The 18,895-nt window shown below is 59.7% G+C and overlaps 2 protein-coding genes across 4 annotated transcripts in view; one reads left to right on the forward strand and one right to left on the reverse strand.

Annotated features, from left to right (window-relative positions):
* LOC119850835 (cytochrome c1, heme protein, mitochondrial) lies at positions 1–8,845 on the forward strand. The gene is made up of 7 exons (XM_038389502.2): positions 1–263; positions 5,672–5,865; positions 6,206–6,332; positions 6,931–7,088; positions 7,540–7,700; positions 8,178–8,278; positions 8,496–8,845. The coding sequence occupies exons 1-7, from the start codon at positions 165–167 to the stop codon at positions 8,598–8,600; spliced, it is 945 nt and encodes a 314-aa protein (XP_038245430.1). The 5' UTR covers positions 1–164; the 3' UTR covers positions 8,601–8,845.
* Positions 8,706–18,895, reverse strand: part of LOC119850834 (ranBP-type and C3HC4-type zinc finger-containing protein 1-like) — a 23,814-nt gene continuing 13,624 nt past the window's right edge. For 2 of the 3 annotated variants that reach the window (XM_038389500.2, XM_043507221.1), the window contains 6 exons: positions 18,194–18,354; positions 17,775–17,886; positions 17,162–17,341; positions 12,132–12,230; positions 11,232–11,375; positions 8,706–10,547 (listed from right to left, as the gene is read on the reverse strand). In XM_038389500.2, coding sequence (XP_038245428.1) covers positions 10,467–10,547; positions 11,232–11,375; positions 12,132–12,230; positions 17,162–17,341; positions 17,775–17,886; positions 18,194–18,354 — 777 coding nt within the window. In that variant the 3' untranslated portion in view covers positions 8,706–10,466. Of the gene's footprint in view, positions 10,548–11,231; positions 11,376–12,131; positions 12,231–17,161; positions 17,342–17,774; positions 17,887–18,193; positions 18,359–18,895 lie in introns of all 3 variants that reach the window. The other variant, XM_043507220.1, reaches the window with a different exon arrangement.

Raw genomic sequence — 18,895 nt, forward strand, 5'->3', positions numbered from 1 at the left:
GGGTCGCGATCCACGTGACCGGATATCAGTTGTGCCCAGAGGCCCTGCAAGCTCCGCCCTTTCCGAGTCTCCCGCCGAGCACCACCCCCTCCCCACTCGGCCGCCGTAGGCCCGGCCCTCGCGGTGCACCCTGGGAAGCAGGCGGACCCCGGCTCCTCTCCAAGATGGCGGCGCTGTCGGCGGCGCGGTGCCTGGTGCTGCGGACTCGGGGCGGCTCCCGGCTGCCGCCGACGCCAGCCGGGCCCCGCCTGCGGCCCCCCCAGGTGAGACCCGCCGGCCGGCCGCGCCGCGCCGCGCCCCGCCCCCGGCCGCGCCCCCCGGGCTCCGCGCCCTGCCCGGCCCTGAAGGTCACCGGGGCGCGGCGCCCGCGGGCGCGGAGCGGGCTGGGCCGGGGGGTCCGGGGCCGCGGCTGGCACTCGGGGCGCTGCGGGCTGGGTGTTGCCGGGGCCGGTGTCTCCGGGCAGGCCGGGGCTGGGCGCTGCTTCCCCGGGGCCCGGCTCCTGGACGGGCGCGAGGCTGCCGGGTCTCGGCCCTGCGGGCTCAGGGAGAGCGGCCGTTGACTGGGCTGCCCGGGCCCTTCGTGCGCGTCCGAGGCGCGACAGGCTGCACGGCCGCGGCCTGGCTCCGGGGCGCCCTGCAGCCTCTGCCGGCGGCTGGGCCTGGGCTTCTGGCTGTGGTGTGAGGCCGGCTCTGCCTTTCCGCTCTCCCAAGTGATGCCGCTTTGCCCCTTTCACAAACCACGGTGCGTCCAGTCCGGCTGCCCGGAGGCTTTTCACCAGGCCGGTGGCTGGCTGCGTTGTACAGATATTTCCCTGCAGGAGCCTGCGGGGGGGACCAGCAAGAGCGCGGCGTCCTCTTGTGAGCTGGGGAAGTGGGAGCTTTCAGAGGGGTCAGGTACACGCCTTCAGTTCACAGGTTTCAGAGTAGCAGCCGTGTCAGTCTGTATTCGCAAAAAGAAAAGGAGGACTTGTGGCACCTCAGAGACTAACAAATTTATTAGAGCATAAGCTTTCAGTTCAGTGCCCTAGCTCCCTTTCTGGCTGAAACCCTGAGCTGTAGCTCACGAGAGCTTATGCTCGAATACATTTGTTAGTCGCTAAGGTGCCCCAAGTCCTCCTGTTCTTTTTTTGCGGATACAGACTAACACGGCTGCTACTCTGAACCCCTTGGCTTTCCCCTTCTGCACGTGCGTGGATTCTCACTAGGGAGTGAGTTGTGCTACTGCCCCTTTCCTGAGAGTTGCGGTGCTGTCCTGTAGCTGAGTTGCTAATGAAGTCCCATCTGTTACCTGGGCCTTGTCCTCTGTATTATTCTGCACCTAGTGAGAGTGGCATCAAATACCTGGCGTTTTGCATCTTCCCAGCACTGAGGAATTATGAACAAATCCTTCTCTCTCTACTAAGGTGTGTCAGGGTCATCACTCCCATCTTACTGTCAACATGGGTTTGTTGGAAATTGGGTGTAACTAAACCTGAGTTTATTCTTTTCGTAGATTCCAAGGTCCAAAAGGACCGTTGTGATCATGTGGTCTGACTGCCTATGTAACACGGGCCAGACACCTGCCCCAAGATCATTCCTAGAGCAGAGCTTTAGAAAAACAGCCAGTCGTGATTTAAAAAATCACCAGTGATGGAGAATCCACCACGACCCTGGGGAAATTGTTCCAATGGTTAATTACCCTCCCTGTTAAAAATGTATGCTTCGTTTCCTGTCAGAATTTGTCTAGCATCAGCTTCCAGTGACTGGATCATGTTAGACCTTCCTCTGCTAGATTGAAGAGCCTATTATTAAATATTTGTTCCCCATATAGGTACTTACAGTCTGATAAAGTCCCCCCTTAAGCTTCTCTTTGTGAGGCAAAATAGGTTGAGATTGCAAGTTTGATAAAGGTAACTACATAGCTGTAATAGGCTTAGATTTTTGTAAGGTTTTTGGCTAAGTAGCATACAACATTCTGATAAACTAGCACTATATGGTATCAGAATACGTGTCCTGTGAAAACATACAGAGAAAGGCAACAAAATAATTAGGGATATGGAACAACTTTCATATGAGGAGAGATTAAAAAGACTGTAATTTAAAAAGTTAGAAAAGAGATGGCTAAAGGGGGATATGATAGAGGTCTATAAAATCATGAATGGTGCAGAGAACACGAATAAGGAAGTGTTATTTACTACTTCATATAACAAGAACTAGGGGTCACCAATGAAATGAATAGGCAGCAGGCTTAAAACAAAAGGAAGTATTTCTTCACACAACACACAGTCAATCTGTGGAACTTTTTGGTTGGGTTGTTGTAAAGGCCAAAAGACTGACTGGATCCAAAAAAGAATGAGAAGTTCCTGGAGGGACAGGTCTATCAATGGCTAATGGTCAAGATGGTCAGGGATGAAACCGCATGCTCTGGGTGTCCCTAAACCTCTGTCTGCCAAAAGCTGGGCTTGGAAACAGGGATGAATCACTCAATAAATTGCCCTGTTCTGTTCATTCCCTCTGAAGCATCTGGCATTGGCCACTGTCAGCAGACGGGATACTGGGCTAGATGGACCATTAGTCTGCCCTAGGATGGCCATTCTTATGTTAAATGGACTAACGGGGCTAAGTGAGAGATCTGAGAAAATAGTTGTCAGTGGGGGAACCATTCTTAAATGGGGGAGTCTGGTGGTGTTCCACAGGGATTAGTACAGGGCCTGATGCTATTCAACTCTTTCCTCAAGGGCCTGCAAGTGTAATATAAGATCACTGCTAATAAAACTTGTGGGTGACGCAAGGGTTGGCAGAGTGGTAAATAGTGCTGAGGACAGGCCAGTTGTACAGAGATCTGGATTGCGTGGTAAGATGGACCCATTCAAACAAAGTGCAACCAAATGGAAAGTTACACATTTAGGAACCAGCAATGTAGGCCTGACCTACAGGCTGGGGGATTGTATCCTGGAAAGCAGTGACTTTGGAAAAGATCATAGGGGATGAGCAACTGAACAGAAGTCTGCTGTGCCAGAAAGGGCTAATGCGATCCACGGACGTATAAATGGGGAGTAGAAGTGGGGAGGGGATTTTACCTCTAGCTATGGTGTTGCTGAGATGGACCCTGGAATGCTACAGCCACTTCTGGGGGCTAGGTTTTAAAAAGGATGTGGAAAAATTGGAGAGGTGCAGAAAAGAGCCACAAAAATGATTCACGGGCTGGAGAAAATTCCTTAAGGAGCTCAATCTGTTTAGTTTACGGAAGAGTGAGAGGTGATTTGATCACAGTGGGTAAGGACTGTCACCAGAAAAAACACCAGGTGCTAACGTGCTCTTTGATCTAGTAGGGTGGCGTCTGGAAGCTGGAGCAAGACGCAGTCAGATGAGAAACTAGGTACAGATGTTTAGCAGTGAGGGTGGTGAACCACTGGTACAGACTCCCCAGGAACCTATAGAGTCTCCACCCATCTCCAAGTCCTCACATCCATGCTAGCTGCCTTTCGGGAAGCATCAGCCAATCAGTTTACTGGGCCCAATATTGGGTAACTGGGTGGGATTCCCTGGCCTGTGCAATACGGGGGATCAGACTGGATCCCTTCTGGTCTTAAACTCAGTGAAGCAGCAGCATGGTGAGACGCCATGACTTGTCCAGGTCCAGTGCTTAAATCAGCATGAACTGAGTTCCTGGCTCCCAGTCCCCATGCTCAGATTAGTGCTTTCTGCAGTGGTGTTGGCGTGTGGTGTGCTGCAACAGGCATCGCTATAGTTAGTGTGGCTGCAGCTGGCTGTGAGGTGGTCCGAGTGGGTATTGAATGGTGCTGGCCTCTGCTTTGTGATTTCTTCTGTTGGCATGGCTGCTTCCCTTGCCCTATTGGTGACAAGGTGCTGCGATCAAACGGCAGCAGCTGCCCTGGAGCTCAGTGGGACTTGCTGAGATGGGACCATGTGCACTCATGTGACACTCCCAGCGCTGGCCTCTCTGCCTGTGTCCACTGACCTGCAATCGGGGTGGGTAACAATCAGTGACGACAAACATTGGATTTTTTTATTTAAATTAAATACATTTGTTTTAAAAAAATCTATTTAAAATTAAATTTGAAATTGACAGTCTATGTTAAGGCCTAAACTTACTGTAATCTATTAATTATTTAAACTAAATATAAAACATAGTGTTAAGCTGTACACATTTATCACTGAAGTTTTAAGGAATATCAAACCACTGAACTGGTGGAGTCTCTGGCTAAGCACTGGAAACGAGTTTGTCGAAGTGCTAAACCTGCTTTTGACAGCAGCAGCCTGTTTTGCAGATGCAGAGAGAATATTGTCTTAATTTCAGTATATTCCTCTAGTTCAGTTCAGTGACTAGTTCATTCAAAGGTAAGAAACCAACTGGGAGCTGAAAAAGCAGGAAAACTTTTTCCCTCTTCCAATCTACGAATAAAAACAAGGTGAGAGAAGATGAGATCTACTAGCTCTAAAACCCTGACTGTTTCTGGTCACCACATGCATCAGTTCAATTAATTAACTACAGATAATACATCCTTTGTTTAACACCTGAGTTAGTTTTGAATACATCACATACATAAGGCAAACAATTGATTGAGGTGTCCACCGCACTCAAGGTAGTTTTATTTAAACTAATAAAAAGATTAAAAATACTGTTTTGTGCATTTTAATTAAATTCCAGATTCTATCCAAATAGAGCTTGATCCAAATCACAATACAAATGTAACCGAGTAAATAAATGCACCATTTGCAATTTTCTAACTTAATAAATCAGGAAAGGTAGGGTCTGTTCTGGGTCTGGCGTGGAGCACGGTGTAGTGGTTATAGACAATCTAGCCACCCCTGTGAATGTGGCACGTGCCTTGTGAGAGGCTGTGTGGCTAAGAGTTGAGCCTGTCACCTGCTGTCCATGTCTCACCCCTTCACTCCCGCCGATGTGGAGGGCTGCACTGTGTGACACAAGATGCTGTGGGGCTGGGCCTGGTCACTGTCCTGCCCTGCCGTGGGAGCCCTGTGCCCCCTGCTCACTCCCACCGTGGATACACATGGGTCAGCTCCCTTGAGGGCTATTGGACCTGAGCTTTCCATAGTCCTGCCCGCTGCTCCCCTTATAAAGAAGAGGGGAAGCTGCTGGTCCCAGTGTCCCAGAGGCCCCCATCTCTGTGTCTGGTGAGGAGTGGGCTGAGAGGCCTGGACTTGACCCATGTGCCTGGTGCTGGCTGGCTGGCTTAAACAGAACCCATCCAGCAGGGAGCTCTGGAGAGCCACAGCCCACCCACCTGCTGCTTCCCCCCCACCCCCACCCCTCTGGTGCAAGTGCTCCAGGGCCCCCGCTGGGGGCTGCCGCTCAGACAGCTGAAATTTCAGCTCCTGCTCCTCACCCCGCTGGGCCCTTCCCAGTCTGTGTGGAAGGGGGACTCTGCTTCCTTCTGCTCGGGTGGGAGCAGGCCAGTGTCTCCTGCCTGTCCAGGGAGATGGAGGCACCCGGGCTGAGCAGGCTTGGAGACATGTTGCATCCCGTGCACCCACAGGCTGCTCCCCCACACTCCTCTCCTGGGGCGTGGGAAGGTTCCAAAGGCTGGACCTGGGTCCCTCTAGGCAGCACCAGCCGCCCCGCCGGCGTGGACTCTGGGGAGCGTGGCTGGGGGCGGGTGCCCCTTGCTGGAGCTGGCAGGCTGACCGGCTCTCGTCTGTGTTCCAGGCCAGCATGTCGTCGCTGTCGGGCATGTCCCGTGGCAGAAAGGTGGCGCTGTCCGCACTGGGCGTGCTGGCTGCCGGCGGTGCTGGCCTGGCCCTGGCTCTCCACACGGCTGTGAGTGCCAGTGACCTGCTGCTGCACCCTCCCAGCTATGCCTGGAGCCACAACGGCCTGCTGGCCTCCCTGGATCACGACAGGTAGGTGAGGGGGGCGCCGGCTGTCCTGGGGATGGAGTGAACCTGTGACTGGAGGGAGGGCAGCCCGGGGGTGAGCTGCCAGCTCCCTGCAGGGGGTCAGAGCACAGGCAGGTGGGGAAGCTGCATCCCAGGGGTGACAGGTCAGCCCCACAACTCTTGGTTCTCGCTGGCCCTTGGCTGATGTCCAGGCTCCCCCAGGGAATGCTGGGGGCTTGGGGTCTGGCTATGGCACAGGGGCTTGCTGTGACTCTGCTCCTCCAGCCCCCTCCCACTCAGAGCCATGGGGAGCAGATAAGGTTAGGCCAGGCAGAGGGGCTCACGGCCACCTCCCTCTTCCCAGCATCCGGCGCGGCTACCAGGTGTACAAGCAGGTGTGTGCTGCCTGCCACAGCATGGAGTACCTGGCCTTCCGCAATCTCATCGGCGTCTCCCACACCGAGGCTGAAGCCAAGGCCCTGGCCGAGGAGGTGAGACTGACAGCAGTGGGGACTCCCCGAGGGGGGATCCACACCCCAGTTCTGGCAGCTGGCTCCTGCTAGCTGGTGTGTGTTGGAAGTGGGGGGGGAAGAGCTGGACTCGCTGCCATGTGCCCTCCCAGGCCCTGGCTGAGGGGAGAAGGGTCTGGGTGATGGGAAGCTCGCCCCTCACAGGCATGCACTGTGGGCTGCCTGGGCCCCAGCCCAGTGCTCTGTGTCTGTGACCTGGTGAGGTGTGGTGGGCCCCTGGCCCCAGCTCGGTGCTCTCTGTGGGGTGGGAGGGCCCCTGGCCCCAGCTCGGTGCTCTCTGTGGGGTGGGTCCTGGGCCCAGCTGTCTGCAGCCTGGTGGAATGTTGGGGCCCCAGGGCCCTGGCTCAGTACTCTGTGGGGTGAGGTAGGCCCTGGGCCCCGGCTCAGTGCTCTCTGCGGGACGCGGGGGCCCCGGCTCAGTGCTCTCTGCGGGACGCGGGGGCCCCGGGGCCCCAGCTCAGTGCTCTCTCGTGCCAGGCGGGATGTGGGGGCCCCGGTTCAGTGCTCTCTGCGGGACGTGGGGGCCCCTGGGCCCCGGCTCAGTGCTCTCTCGTGCCAGGCGGAGGTGGTCGATGGCCCTGATGAGAACGGCGAGATGTTCACGCGCCCAGGCAAGCTCTCCGATTACTTCCCTAAGCCCTACCCCAACCCTGAGGCGGCGCGAGCGGCCAACAACGGGGCGCTGCCCCCAGACCTGAGCTACATCATCAGCGCCAGGTGAGGCCCCCTGCAGTGCGCCCTCGGGCAGGGCTGAGCAGCTGGTAACAGGGCAGCCGGGGAGGAGCGCAGGGCCCAGCCGGCTGGGCCAGGTCTCCAAGAGGTGCTGGAGCAGTGCATGCTGGGACTAACTCGAGCGGCTGGAGCTCCCATGTGCAGATGGTGCTGGGGACAAGCTGAGCCCAGGTGGGTGCTCTGTGCTGCTGGCCCAAGCGCACCCAGTCAGGCCTAGGGCCCACCCCCAGGAGAATCGGAGGCTCCTTTCAGGCCCTCCCACTTCCTCCCCCATCTCGGGATGTTGGCGGGTTGGGGGCCGGGATTTCACAGGGGCCTGCCGAGGGCCCATCGCCCTGGCCCGAGGGGCAGGGTGGCCACGCAGCTTGGCTGCTCTGGCCTGGGGGCAGCTGGGTCTCGGCCAGGGCCTGTGATCTCACCTGGCCTTGTCTTTCAGGCACGGGGGTGAGGACTACGTGTTCTCCCTCCTCACCGGCTACTGCGACCCGCCCACTGGGGTGGTCATCAGGGAAGAGCTGCACTACAACCCCTACTTCCCGGGGCAGGCCATCACCATGGCGCCCCCCATCTACAATGAGATCCTGGAGTTCGAGGATGGTAAGAAGTGCTCTGTGCTGGGAGGCCCCCCAGCCTGTCCCAGGGCAGGGCCCTTTCCAGCCAGGGGCTTGTGGGGGGTCAGCTGAGGCGCCTCTTGCCCGCACAGCTGCAGCACGGAGCCGGGGGCTCATGCCCCAAGCAGCCTGGAGTCACTTCCTTGCTGGCTGTGCTCTGCGCTTCTCCCCAGGGGCCGGCCCCAGCCTGCTCTGGGCCCACGCTTTGGGTGGGATGGGGAGGGGCTGGGCACCTGCTGACCCTGCTCTCGGCCTGCATGCGGGATGGGGTGGGGAGGGGCTGGGTACCCACGGGCACGCGGGGTGGGGCTGGGTGCCCGCAGACCCTGCTCCTGGCCTGCACGTGGGGTGGGGCTGGGTGCCCGCAGACCCTGCTCCCGGCCTGGGCGCAGGGTGGGGAGGGGTGGGGCTGGACACCCGCAGACCCTGCACACGGGGCGCCACTGACTCTGCTCTGTCCCAGGGACCCCGGCCACCATGTCCCAGATAGCGAAAGACGTGTGCACGTTCCTGAGGTGGGCAGCAGAGCCGGAGCACGATCACCGCAAACGCATGGGAATGAAGGTCAGTGCCTGCCACTGGGGTGCTGGGGACAGGGGCTCTTCTCTGGGGGGCCTGGGGAGTGCCCTGGACTGGAGGGAGGAGCCCGGCCTGGCCTGCTGGCAAGGCTGGGCATGTCTGAGTGATTCCTGCCGGCCCTCGCCCTGGCCAGGGCACTGCTGGGGGAAGGTGCTTGGAAGCAGGGCAGGGCCTGGCCTAACCCCTTCCCTTCCCTTCCCAGATGCTGATCATGGTTGGCCTCCTGCTGCCCCTCATCTACTACCTGAAGCGCCACAAGTGGTCTGTACTAAAGAGCAGAAAAATCGCATACCGGCCCCCCAAATAAGCACTGGACCGGAGCCTGCCACCCTGCGGGCCTTGGCCACCCAGCTGCTGCGCAGCCCCTCCCGGTGTACAGCTGGACAGACAGACGGGTGCAGCCCACTCCTCGTGACGCGTTACTCTTATTTAATGTCCTCTCCCTTGGACACAGCCGCTCGTCTGCTAGGCCTGGGAAAGGACTCTGGGAAGGGAGGCGGCTGCTGTCTGCACGTGCCTGCTGGGGGGGCAGAAATAAAACTTCAATCTTCAGTGGGGAAGTGTTGTGTGGTATGTTGGCCTAGGCCCTGCCCGCGGGGCCCTCGCCTTCCCCTGGCCCTGTCGCTCCCACCTGCTGCCCTGCCCTGTCTCCTTCCCACCCCAGGGGAGCCCAGTACAGCCAGAGGGGAAGGCCTGTGCCCTGCAGCCCCAGCTTGTGGGGGGCCTGTGTGTAATGGTGGCATTTATTAAAGGGTTCTGTCCCCAGAGCAGCGTCTGCCTGAGTTGTGTGGGGGCCAGTGGGGGAAGCAGCACTCACTTTACTGAGAGAGGTGCCTGAGAGAGGCTGCTCCCTGATCCCCCCGACCTCCCCTCAGGCTTCATGGAGAGCTGCCCTGTCCCTCTTCTTAGCATGCTGCAGGGAAGGGCACTGCACAAAGGCCTGGCTGGGATCCTCAGTGCCCCCTCCCCTTGCAGTGTGGGGGGGGGGGGCAAATCAGTTACCCTAGCTCTTGGCCACTGCTGCTAGCATCTCGGGCTGCAGTGCCCTATGGCATGGGGACCAGCTGCTGCCCTGGTGCCTCCAACAGATGTGTGTGTTGCTGAGCCAGAGCTGGACCAGCCTGGCACTGGCCCCGGCCCCATCTCCACAAGCTGCTGGATTCCTGCAGGAACAGCCATGATGGTCTCTCCTGCCATGCCGGCTGGGGGTGGCATCATTCACAGCCTGAGCTGCCCAAAGGGGCAGAGAGCCCAGCTGGGGCCTTTTGGTAGAAACTGACTTTTCTGTCCCCTGCACTGTCCCCAGCTTTGGGGCTGCTTCCTGCTGGAGAGCAGGCCTGGCACCAGCTGCGGCAGGCCACAGCCACCCTCGGGAGGCAAATCCTTCAAGCGGTCTGGCCATGAGCTGGGCCGTGCCAGGCTGCCCCCAACAGCTCAGCCTGAGGGGTGAGAGGGAGGCCAGCCTGGAGCAGCTTGTGCTACACTGGGCATGAGGGGACTGGGCCAGGGCCAAGGGACGTCTGGCCCCTGCACATGACAGTAAGGGTTAAGTGTGCAGCTTTCCTGGGCCCTGAGGGGCTGGTGGCTCCTGGACCTGCCCCTGCAGTCCAAGGATCCTCCAAAGGAAGGGTCCTCCCAGAAGTGGGGAACAGCCAGCCTCTGTAAATGCTGCCCCTGCCCCCCGAGGTAGTTACAGGGAGCTCCCTGTGGTGGGGGAGGCACTCAACAGCCCCAGAAGAGAGTACGGGGCAAGGCCCAGGTTAAATTGCAGGGGGGCTGAGGACCTCTCTACACCAGCAGCATTTCCCCCAGCTCTGCGTAGCTCCAGAAGCACTAATGTAGCCCTGGGGCTGGGGCTGGGCCAGGCAGGCAGGGGCAGAGGCAGCAGCTGCTCTGAAATCCTGACCCCAAACAGCTCCCTCCCTGGCCTGCCAGGGCTGCAGAGACAGGCCCAGCCTAGAGCTCAGCAGGAAGAAGGCCCTGGGCCAGGTTGAGAGTGGGAGGGGAAAGCCCCCCAGAGCAGGGAGGAGCCCCTCAAGGCACTGCACACAGCTGGCAAGGGCTAGAAGCTCCCCCAGCAGCAAGGCACCTGCCTGACCTGTGCTGGGGCCAGGGGGCTGCCGAGTGGGGGAGGCCCAGGCATGGCTCCTGCCCTGCCGCGCAGGGAGCGTGCTCAGTGGCAGTTCTGGCAGTGCGGGTGGCACCTTTGCCCATTGATGTTACAGCGGCATCCTCCACTGGTGTCACCAGGGCCCTGGAGGGGAGGAGAGTGTCAGGGGGGGGACACTGACAGACAACAGAGACATCTGCCCCCAGCTGCCTGTGGGGGGGAGTGTTCAGCAGCATCTCCCCACCTCTCCCTGGGGGGGCTGCATCTAAAGGTGAGAGGAGCCAGAGCCAGCTGATCCCCTCCAGGAGCAGCATGCCAGGGTCAGGGAGGGTCCCACCAACAGGAATAGCCCTGGAACCAGGGTGGGGGCTGGGGGAGGGGAAGGCTGCTACTCCCCCATGCATGAGCCTCAGCGCTCCATCTAGGCGGAGGGTTGGGGCACCAGCTCTAGTTCTGCCTGGCTCGAGGGGTGGCTCCCCTCCTGCCCAGAGCCAATGCTTCTAGCCCATGCGCTGCCCTGAACGGCCGTCTTCTAGCAGCTGGGGCAGAGCCTCAGGTACCTGAGCCCCATGGCCTGGCAGGGGGCCAGGTCAGCTTTTCTCTGCCTGGCGCAGTAGCTCACAGGAGGGGAAATCTCCCTCTGGAGCCAGGGGGAAGGGGCCTGCTCCTTGCACAACCTGCTACTCCCCCACCCTGGCCATGGCCCAGCTCCCCCCACATGAGCTCCTGGGGGAGGCAGCAGAGGCCCAGCCGGGCATGGCAGGTGCAGTTCCCTGGCCTGGGGACAGGTGCTTGGGGACCACAGGTGCCTGTCCTGTGACAGCTCACCCCAGGCCCCCAGCGTGGCCCTTTGGTCACCCAGCAGATCTCCGTCTGGCAGACGGTGCAGCGGATCCAGTCGCAGCCGTCCTTCTTCTGCACGATGATCCGGCATACGGGGCAGTGCATGGCCTCGCCCATCTGCACCAGTGTCTGCGAGGGGAAGGCAGCCGTCAGAGGAGACAGGGCTGGGGGGAGCCCAGGGCTGGACAAGCAGGGGGCTGTGGGTTGGGATGAGAGGTGTTGGCAGAGCTGGGGGAGGGGGGAGCCCAGGGCTGGGCTAGCTGGGGCTGCAAGTCAGGAGTGAGGGGCACTGGCAGAGCTGGGGTTTGTGTAAGGCTGGGCTAGGAGGGGCTGCGGATCGGGAGTGAGGGGCACCGGCAGAGCTGCAGGGGTGCCCGGGGCTGGGCTAGCAGGGGGCTGCAGGTCAGGGTTGAGGGGCACTGGCAGAGCTGTGGGGGGAGCCCAGGGCTGGGCTAGCAGGGGGCTGTGGGTCGAGAGTGAGGGGCACTGGCAGAGCTGGGGGGGCTGGGCTAGCAGGGGGCTGCGGGTTGGGAGGGAGGGGCACTGGCAGAGCTGGGGGGCAGGGTGTAGGGCTGGGCGAGCAGGGGGCTGTGGGTCAGGAGTGAGGGGCACTGGGGGGACGGGGTGTAGGGCTGGGCTAGCAGGGGGCTGTGGGTCGGGAGTGAGGGGCACTGGTGGAGCTGAGGGGTGCCCGGGGCTGTGGGGAGCCCAGGGCTGGGAGCTGCTAGCCCTGTTTTACAGGTGGGGCACAGGCCTTCCCCAAGACCATACAGCAAACCATGCCAGAGCCGGGCCGAGACCCTCGGTGTCCCGCCCCCCCCTTGACCTGCAGCACGGCCCGGGGCTCTCCTGGGCTGGGCCCGACGCCTGGGGCCGTGCTCTCACCTGCAGCATGTTGCTGGTCTGCCGGGCCGCAGCATCGTCCTGGGCCTGGAGCTGCAGGTCGTCCTGGTACTGGCGGCAGTTCTTCCCCTCGTGGATGGCCTGGTCGGGGGATGAGATTGGCAGCAATCAGCCCCTGCTCCCGCCACTGCGTGGGTAGGCCCTGGGCCAGCTGAGAGCCCCACACAGCAGCTCCCAGCTGGCCTGGCACTGCACCATGGGCCCCTGCCTGTGGTGCTTGGTGGGGGGGGAGCCAGGGAGACTGGGCTTTGACCCCGGGGCAATGGCCAATCCCCTCGGTCTCCAGGGCCCCCCCTGCCATGGGAGCTCAGCATCCCGCCAGGGGATGCAGCGCTCTCCCCGCCACAGGGCAGGACCCAGGGCTTGGATATTAAGTGACTGTCTCGCCCCCTGCCCCAGCAACGCAGCCTCCCTTGGTTCTGCTCAAACCCACCCCCAGCACCTGCACCTCAGCCCCCCATGTCACCTCCTCCCATGCTGCACCCTGCCCCGGAGCAGCCTCTCACCCCGAAATCCTGACAGGGCCCTGGGATGAAGTAGGAATTATTTGTATAATTTTATGATGCCTTTGTGTGCCTCAGTTTCCCTCTATACTTTGATTCGCTCTTCAGTGGAGGAAGTGGGTGCTCATGGGGGCAGCATAGAACAGGGTGGGGGTGATGCCTGGCTGTTTGGGCCAGGAATTGGACCTGCTGGACGCAACCCCATGTCAATGCAGAATCTCACAGGGAGACTAGGAAGCCCCCACGACTCAGAGGAAGGTGGCGTCTCCACCGCTCACCAGGGCAGTGGAGCAGAGAGCCCAGCTCCAGCCGTGAGCAGCAGGGGATGAAGCCTGGGGCTCTCCAAGGGCAGACTGAAGGGGCCAGAGAGAGATGGAGTCTGGGACGCAGCCACTGCAGCGTGGCTGGCTGATTGCTCCGGCTCGGCAGACAGACGGTGCTTTTACCCTCAGTTCTTGGTGCTGAGCTAGGGCCTGCCCAGGCTGCGTCCCAGCTGACTAACGAACCCTGCGTGGCCTGGTCACTGCGAACACTGGCTAGTGCACTCGTCCCCCCAGAGCAGACACCTCTCTCCCAGGTTCTGTCTCAGTGGGACCTGCAGGCCAGCGCTCCCGGCATGACGCAGCAGAGCTGGAGCCCCCCAGGGGCTCAGTCCAGGAGGTGGTGAGACTGCGTGGCCCCCCTGCTGAGGGACCCCATCATACTGAAGGGCGCCTCCAAGGGACTGTTCCCAAGCAGGGGTGTAGCACAGAGCCTGTGACTCCATGACAGTCCCCAAATCCTGAGATCACAAACCCCTCTGCGTTAGGAAAAAAGTCATTGCACTTTTTGCCCAACAGACAGCACTGGTGTGTTGTGTGGGGAGCCCCTGGCTTTGCCCCGTCGGAGTGGCACAGTGACCCTGTTTCACAGCCAGATGGAGCGGGTACAGCTCAACTAGATGCTGAACTTGGTGGTCGTGCTGAGAGGATTCGTTGTAAACGGCCCGTGGCAGACGCGGCGAGGCTAAGCCAGCGCAGAACTTCCGTGGGAGTGGGAGGAACCGGTGAGTATCGAACCCAAAGAGCAAAAGCTGGAACCTGCTTAGACAGACATAACGTGGACATTTATGGTCGCTCTGGTCTACAGACTCCTGGGGCCATGGTCCACAGACGGCGCCTTATGCTTTTCAGACATGTCGCGAGAATGCCACAAGACGGTCTGGCGAACGCCGTTCTCTGGGCAGCTCGTAACACCCAGGATAAAATTCTGCCAGCTGAGAGATGGAGACAGCCTCGAAGCCGACCCGTTACAGGGGTGCATCAACTCTGTTCTGATGCTGGGCTCAGCCCATCAAGCCCTTGCAGCCGCCCAGGAACAGACCAAATGGTGAATGATTGCTACAGCCAACCTCTCGGCTAAGCGCTGAAGGAGAAACCCTCCAGTCTGGTCTTTTCATCTGGCTTTCGCCTTTTCCACTCCCCTGCCAGCCGGGGGGAGTAGTTCAGGCTGAAATGCCAACTGCTAATGCCCACCGCCATGCCCCTCTCTCCCCCCGGCCAGCTGGCTCCTCCGCTTACCCTCTCCCAGCCCGGAGCCTGGGGAACTGCCGGGCATCTCCCAGCACTGGCCGGCCTTCCCCTCCCGCTTAGTCCTGTGATAAGAGCCGGGCTGGGACCTGCCGACCTCCCGACGCAGCACCATGGCCCTGGCCACAGCCCTCAGGGCACCGGGCGGGCGACTCGCACACACGGCCCAGGACGGTAACATGCCCCAATGGCTCCCCTCAGCGCCAGCCCCCCAGAACAGCTGCCGGGGGGCTGGGCTGGCCTTTGGCAAGATGCAACATTCCCTGACACCCGCTGCCCCTGGCCTGAGCCTGGGCAGCACCTCCCCCTTTCTGCCCAGCCCCACTGCCCGGGGCCCCCCGTCTCTCCCCTCCCCTCCATCCTGCCACCACTGGTCAGGGCCCCCCGTCCCTCCCCCTGCCCTGCCCACACTGCTCCAGTCCCCCCACCCTTCCCCTCCATCCTGCCCCCACTGCTCTGGGCTCCCCCGTCCCTCCCCCTGCCCTGCCCCACTGCTCCAGGCCCCCGCCCATCCCCATCCCCCACACTGCCCCCACTGCTCCACATCTCCCTCCACTCTCCTCCTCTCCTCCCATCCTGCCACCACCGTTTAAGAACGGCCAGACTGGGTCAGAGCAAAAGTCCACCTAGCCCAGCGTCCTGTCTGCCGACAGCGGCCAATGGCAGGTGCTCCAGAGGGAATGAACAGAACAGGGAATCATCAAGTGATCCATCCCCTGTTGCTCATTCCCAGCTTCTGACAAACAGAGGCCAGGGACACCATCCCTGCTCATCCTGGCTAACAGCCATTGATGGACCTATCCTCCAGGAACTTATCTAGTTCCTTCTTGAACTCTATGAGTGTCTTGGCCTTCACAACATCCTCTGGCAAGGAGTTCCACAGGTTTACTGTGTGTTGTGTGAAGAAATACTTCCTTTTGTTTGTGTTAAACCTGCTGCCTGTTACTTTTACTGGGTGACCCCTAGTTCTTGTGTTATGTGAAAGGGTAAATCACATTTCCTTATTCACCTTCTCCCCACCAGTCATGATTTTATAGACCTCTATCACATCCCCCCTTAGTCGTCTCTTTTCCATACTGAAAAGTCCCTGTCTTATTAATCTCTTCCTACAGCAGCTGTTCCATATCCCTAATAATTTGATGCCCTTCTCTGTCCCTTTTCCAATTCCAATACATCTTTTTTGAGATGAGGAAACCACATCTGCATGCAGTATTCAAGATGTGGACGTATCATGGATTTATATAGAGGTAATATGATCTTTTCTGTCTTATTATCTATCCCTTTCTTAATGATTCCCAACTTTCTGTTCATTTTTTGGCTGCTGCTGCACAGTGAGTGGATGTTTTCAGGGAACTCTCCACAATGACTCCAAGATCTTTTTTGAGTGGTAACCGCTAATTTAGACCCATCATTGCATATGTATAGTTGGGATGATGTTTTCCAATGTGCATTACTTTGCATTTATCAACATTAAATTTCATCTGCCATTTTGTTGCCCAGTCACCCAGTTTTGTGGGATCCCTTTGTAGCTCTTAACTATCTTGAGTAGTTTTGTATCCTCTGCAAATTTTGCCACCTCACTGTTTACCCCTTTTCCTAGATCATTTATCGATATGTTGAATAGGACTGCTCCCAGGACAGACCCCGGAGGACACCACTATTTACCTCTCTCCATTCTGAAAACTGACCCTTTAGTCCTACCCTTTGTTTCCCTTCTTTTAACCAGTAACTGATCCCTGAGAGGACCTTCCCTCTTATCCCATGACAGCTTGCTTTGCTTAAGAGCCTTTGGTGAGGGACCTTGTCAAAGGCTTTCTGAAAATCAAAGTACTCTACATCCACTGGATCCTCCTTGTCCACATGCTTGTTGAGTTCTCTGGACACCTCCCCTCCCCCTGCTCCTGAACCCCCGCCCCTCCCCTCCCCTCCCCTCCCCGCACTCTCCAGACCCCCTTCTCTCTTCTCTCCCCCTGTCCTACCCCCACTGCTTTGGGCCACCCTACCCATCCTGTATGTCCCACCCCCACTGCTCTGGACCCCCTCTCCATTCCCCTCCCCATCCCCTGCACTGCCCCAGTGCACTGGACCCCCCCCATGCTTCAGACCTCCCGGCTTCAGACCTCCCCTCCACTTCCCTCCCCAACCCACTACTCTGCTGCCCCCTCCTCTGGTCTCCTCCACTCTCCTCCCATGCTCCTGCTGCTCTGTATGTAGCCCTGGTGCGAGGGCTGCGGGAATCCTGGGTCCAGTTCTGGTGTCCACAATTCAAGAAGGATGGTGATGCATTGGGGAGGGGTCAGAGACGAGCCACGGGAATGATTACAGGGTTAGAAACCTGCTGTACAGTGAGAGACTCCAGGAGCTCCTTCTGTTTAACATAACAAGGAGCTGGTAAAGGGGTGACTTGGTCACAGTCTGTAAGGACCTACATGGGGAACAGAGATTTGACCATGGGCTCTTCCGTCTAGCAGGAAAAGGTCTGATCCGAGCCAATGGCTGGACATTGAAGCTAGACACATTCACATTGGAAATAGGACGCATGTTTTTAACATAGAGGAATTAACCATTGGAGCAATTTCCCAAGGCTCATGGTGGATTCTCGGTCACTGGCAGTTTTTAAAATCCAGACGGGCTGTTTGTCTAAAAGCTCGGCGCTAGGAATGATCTGGGGCTGTTCCCAGGCCTGTGCGAAGCAGGAGGTCACTAGAGCATCACAGTGGTTCCTGCTGGCCTTGGAATCCCTGCTGCAGAAATGGCCCATCCCAGCATGCACTGTTCCACCCTGCTGCGCCGGGCCTGGCTGCTGGAGCACCGCGCGCGGCAGTCTCCACGGGATGGCAGCAGCTGCAGGGCGGGCCCCACGTCCATCCCCACCGGAGAGCAGAGCTGCCTGCCCCCCCCAGGCCCACCCTGCCCTCTCCCGCAGGGCCCCCGGGCTCACCTTGCAGAGCAAGCAGTTCAGGCCCCAGCAGATGGGGCAGCGGAACTCGTTGACCGTGTCCTCGTAGATGCACCAGCCCTTGCAGTCTGCGGTTTTGCAGTGATAGCTGTTCTGGGTGCGTCTCTCTGCTGCCATCAGGCCCCGCTCCAGGAACCGCTTGTACTCCTCTGCTGACACCAGCTGTGGGCCCAGAGCCCCGGGGAGATCACGCCACTGCTGGCCATGCCCACCCCATCCAGAGTCGCCAGGGGACAGGGATAGGCTGCAGGGGCCCCTTCTGGAAGCTCTGCCCTGACAGAGGGTGGCTGTGGGGCAGGGGCTAGCCTGGCTTAAGTGTGCAGGTCCCCAAGATCCAAAGGGGGCCAGGCCTCTGGGATCTGATGGGGCAGGGTCAGAGCCTCCCAGCAAGTCCCTGGCTCCCTGGGGGCCCAGACATCTGTCTGATAACATTTACCCCACTCCCCCCATCTCCAGCTGTGCCTCACCCTGAGCGCTGGGGCTGGTCCTATGGAAGAAGCCGAGATCCCTGCCCCACATCCGCTCACCCACCCGCTGGGGTCTGCAGACCAGCTCTTGGAAGCTGGAGCCCTCCTTGCCCACTGCAGGGACTCACCGCCCGGACCTCCCGTTCCTGGAGCTTGCTGCTGCAGGCATAGGTGTCATCGCGGAAGGGGCAGGACACCTGGGGTTCCTGGCTGTAGCTGATCACCTGCCGCAGGCAGTCTCTGTGGGGACAGGGTGCAGTCACCCCAGGAAATCCCTTCCCTAACCAGGCAGCTGTGGCCCCATGGTCTGAGCTCTTGGCCCTCACAGCCCCACGAGGGCCCAAAGTCTGGCTCAGCCCCAGGTTCCCAGCACAGGGCCTCAGGGATGGAGTCCAAGCACTGCCTGGCAGGGACCAGGGAATGGATGCCCGGGAGGAGCTGGTGGCTCCGGCCCAATCCCACCTTCTCCATCCCCCGGCTCTGCAGCAGTCTCTGCCTTGCGGCACCCACACACTGTGGCCTGGGGGTGCCGGCTGGGCAGCCGTACCTGCAGAAGTTGTGCAGACACTCGCGAAGCAGCACCCCGTCCCCTGGTGCCACGGGCAGGTAGCAGATCCGGCACTCCATGGCCTCCTGGCTGGGCACCAGCACCTCCTCCTCCAGCTGCAGCAACTGCTGGAAGTTCTGAAGCCGCTCGTCCTCCAGGGCCTGCAGAACAGAGCCAGAGAGAGGTCAGGGCACCTTGCCCAGCATGCCCCGGAGCTCCTCCCGAGAAGGGCCAGACCGCCCAGTGGGGCCCTGGAGCTCCCCCTGAGAGGGGCCAGGCCGCCCAGTGGGGCCCCAAAGCTCACCACCAAGAGGGGCCAAGCCGCCCAGTGGGGCTCCCGGAGCTTCCCCCAAGAGGGGCCTGACCGCACCGCCCGGCAGAATGGAGGAGCTCACCCCGAGAGGAGGCTGTCCAGCCAGATGGGGGAGTCTTACTGGCTGCTGGAGCACAGCTTGTCCTGTGCATGGGGACAGGACCCAGGCCAGGCTCTAGGGAGATACTGTGTATAGGGGCCTGCCCTACTGCGAAGATATGGAGAGGACAAGGTAGAGCAAGTCCCCGGGGAACAGATGCATTTTGTGTGGGGGAAGCAGGACGTGTTGAAAGGCCCTAAGAAGAGCCTCACCTCTGGGCAATTGGACAGGAGCAAAGGGAAGTCTGGGGCCCCAGCAATAAGCAAACCTGGGTCCCCTGGGACATAGA

This window comes from Dermochelys coriacea, chromosome 2 (assembly GCF_009764565.3).
Source record: "Dermochelys coriacea isolate rDerCor1 chromosome 2, rDerCor1.pri.v4, whole genome shotgun sequence".
Classification (NCBI taxonomy): domain Eukaryota; kingdom Metazoa; phylum Chordata; order Testudines; family Dermochelyidae; genus Dermochelys; species Dermochelys coriacea.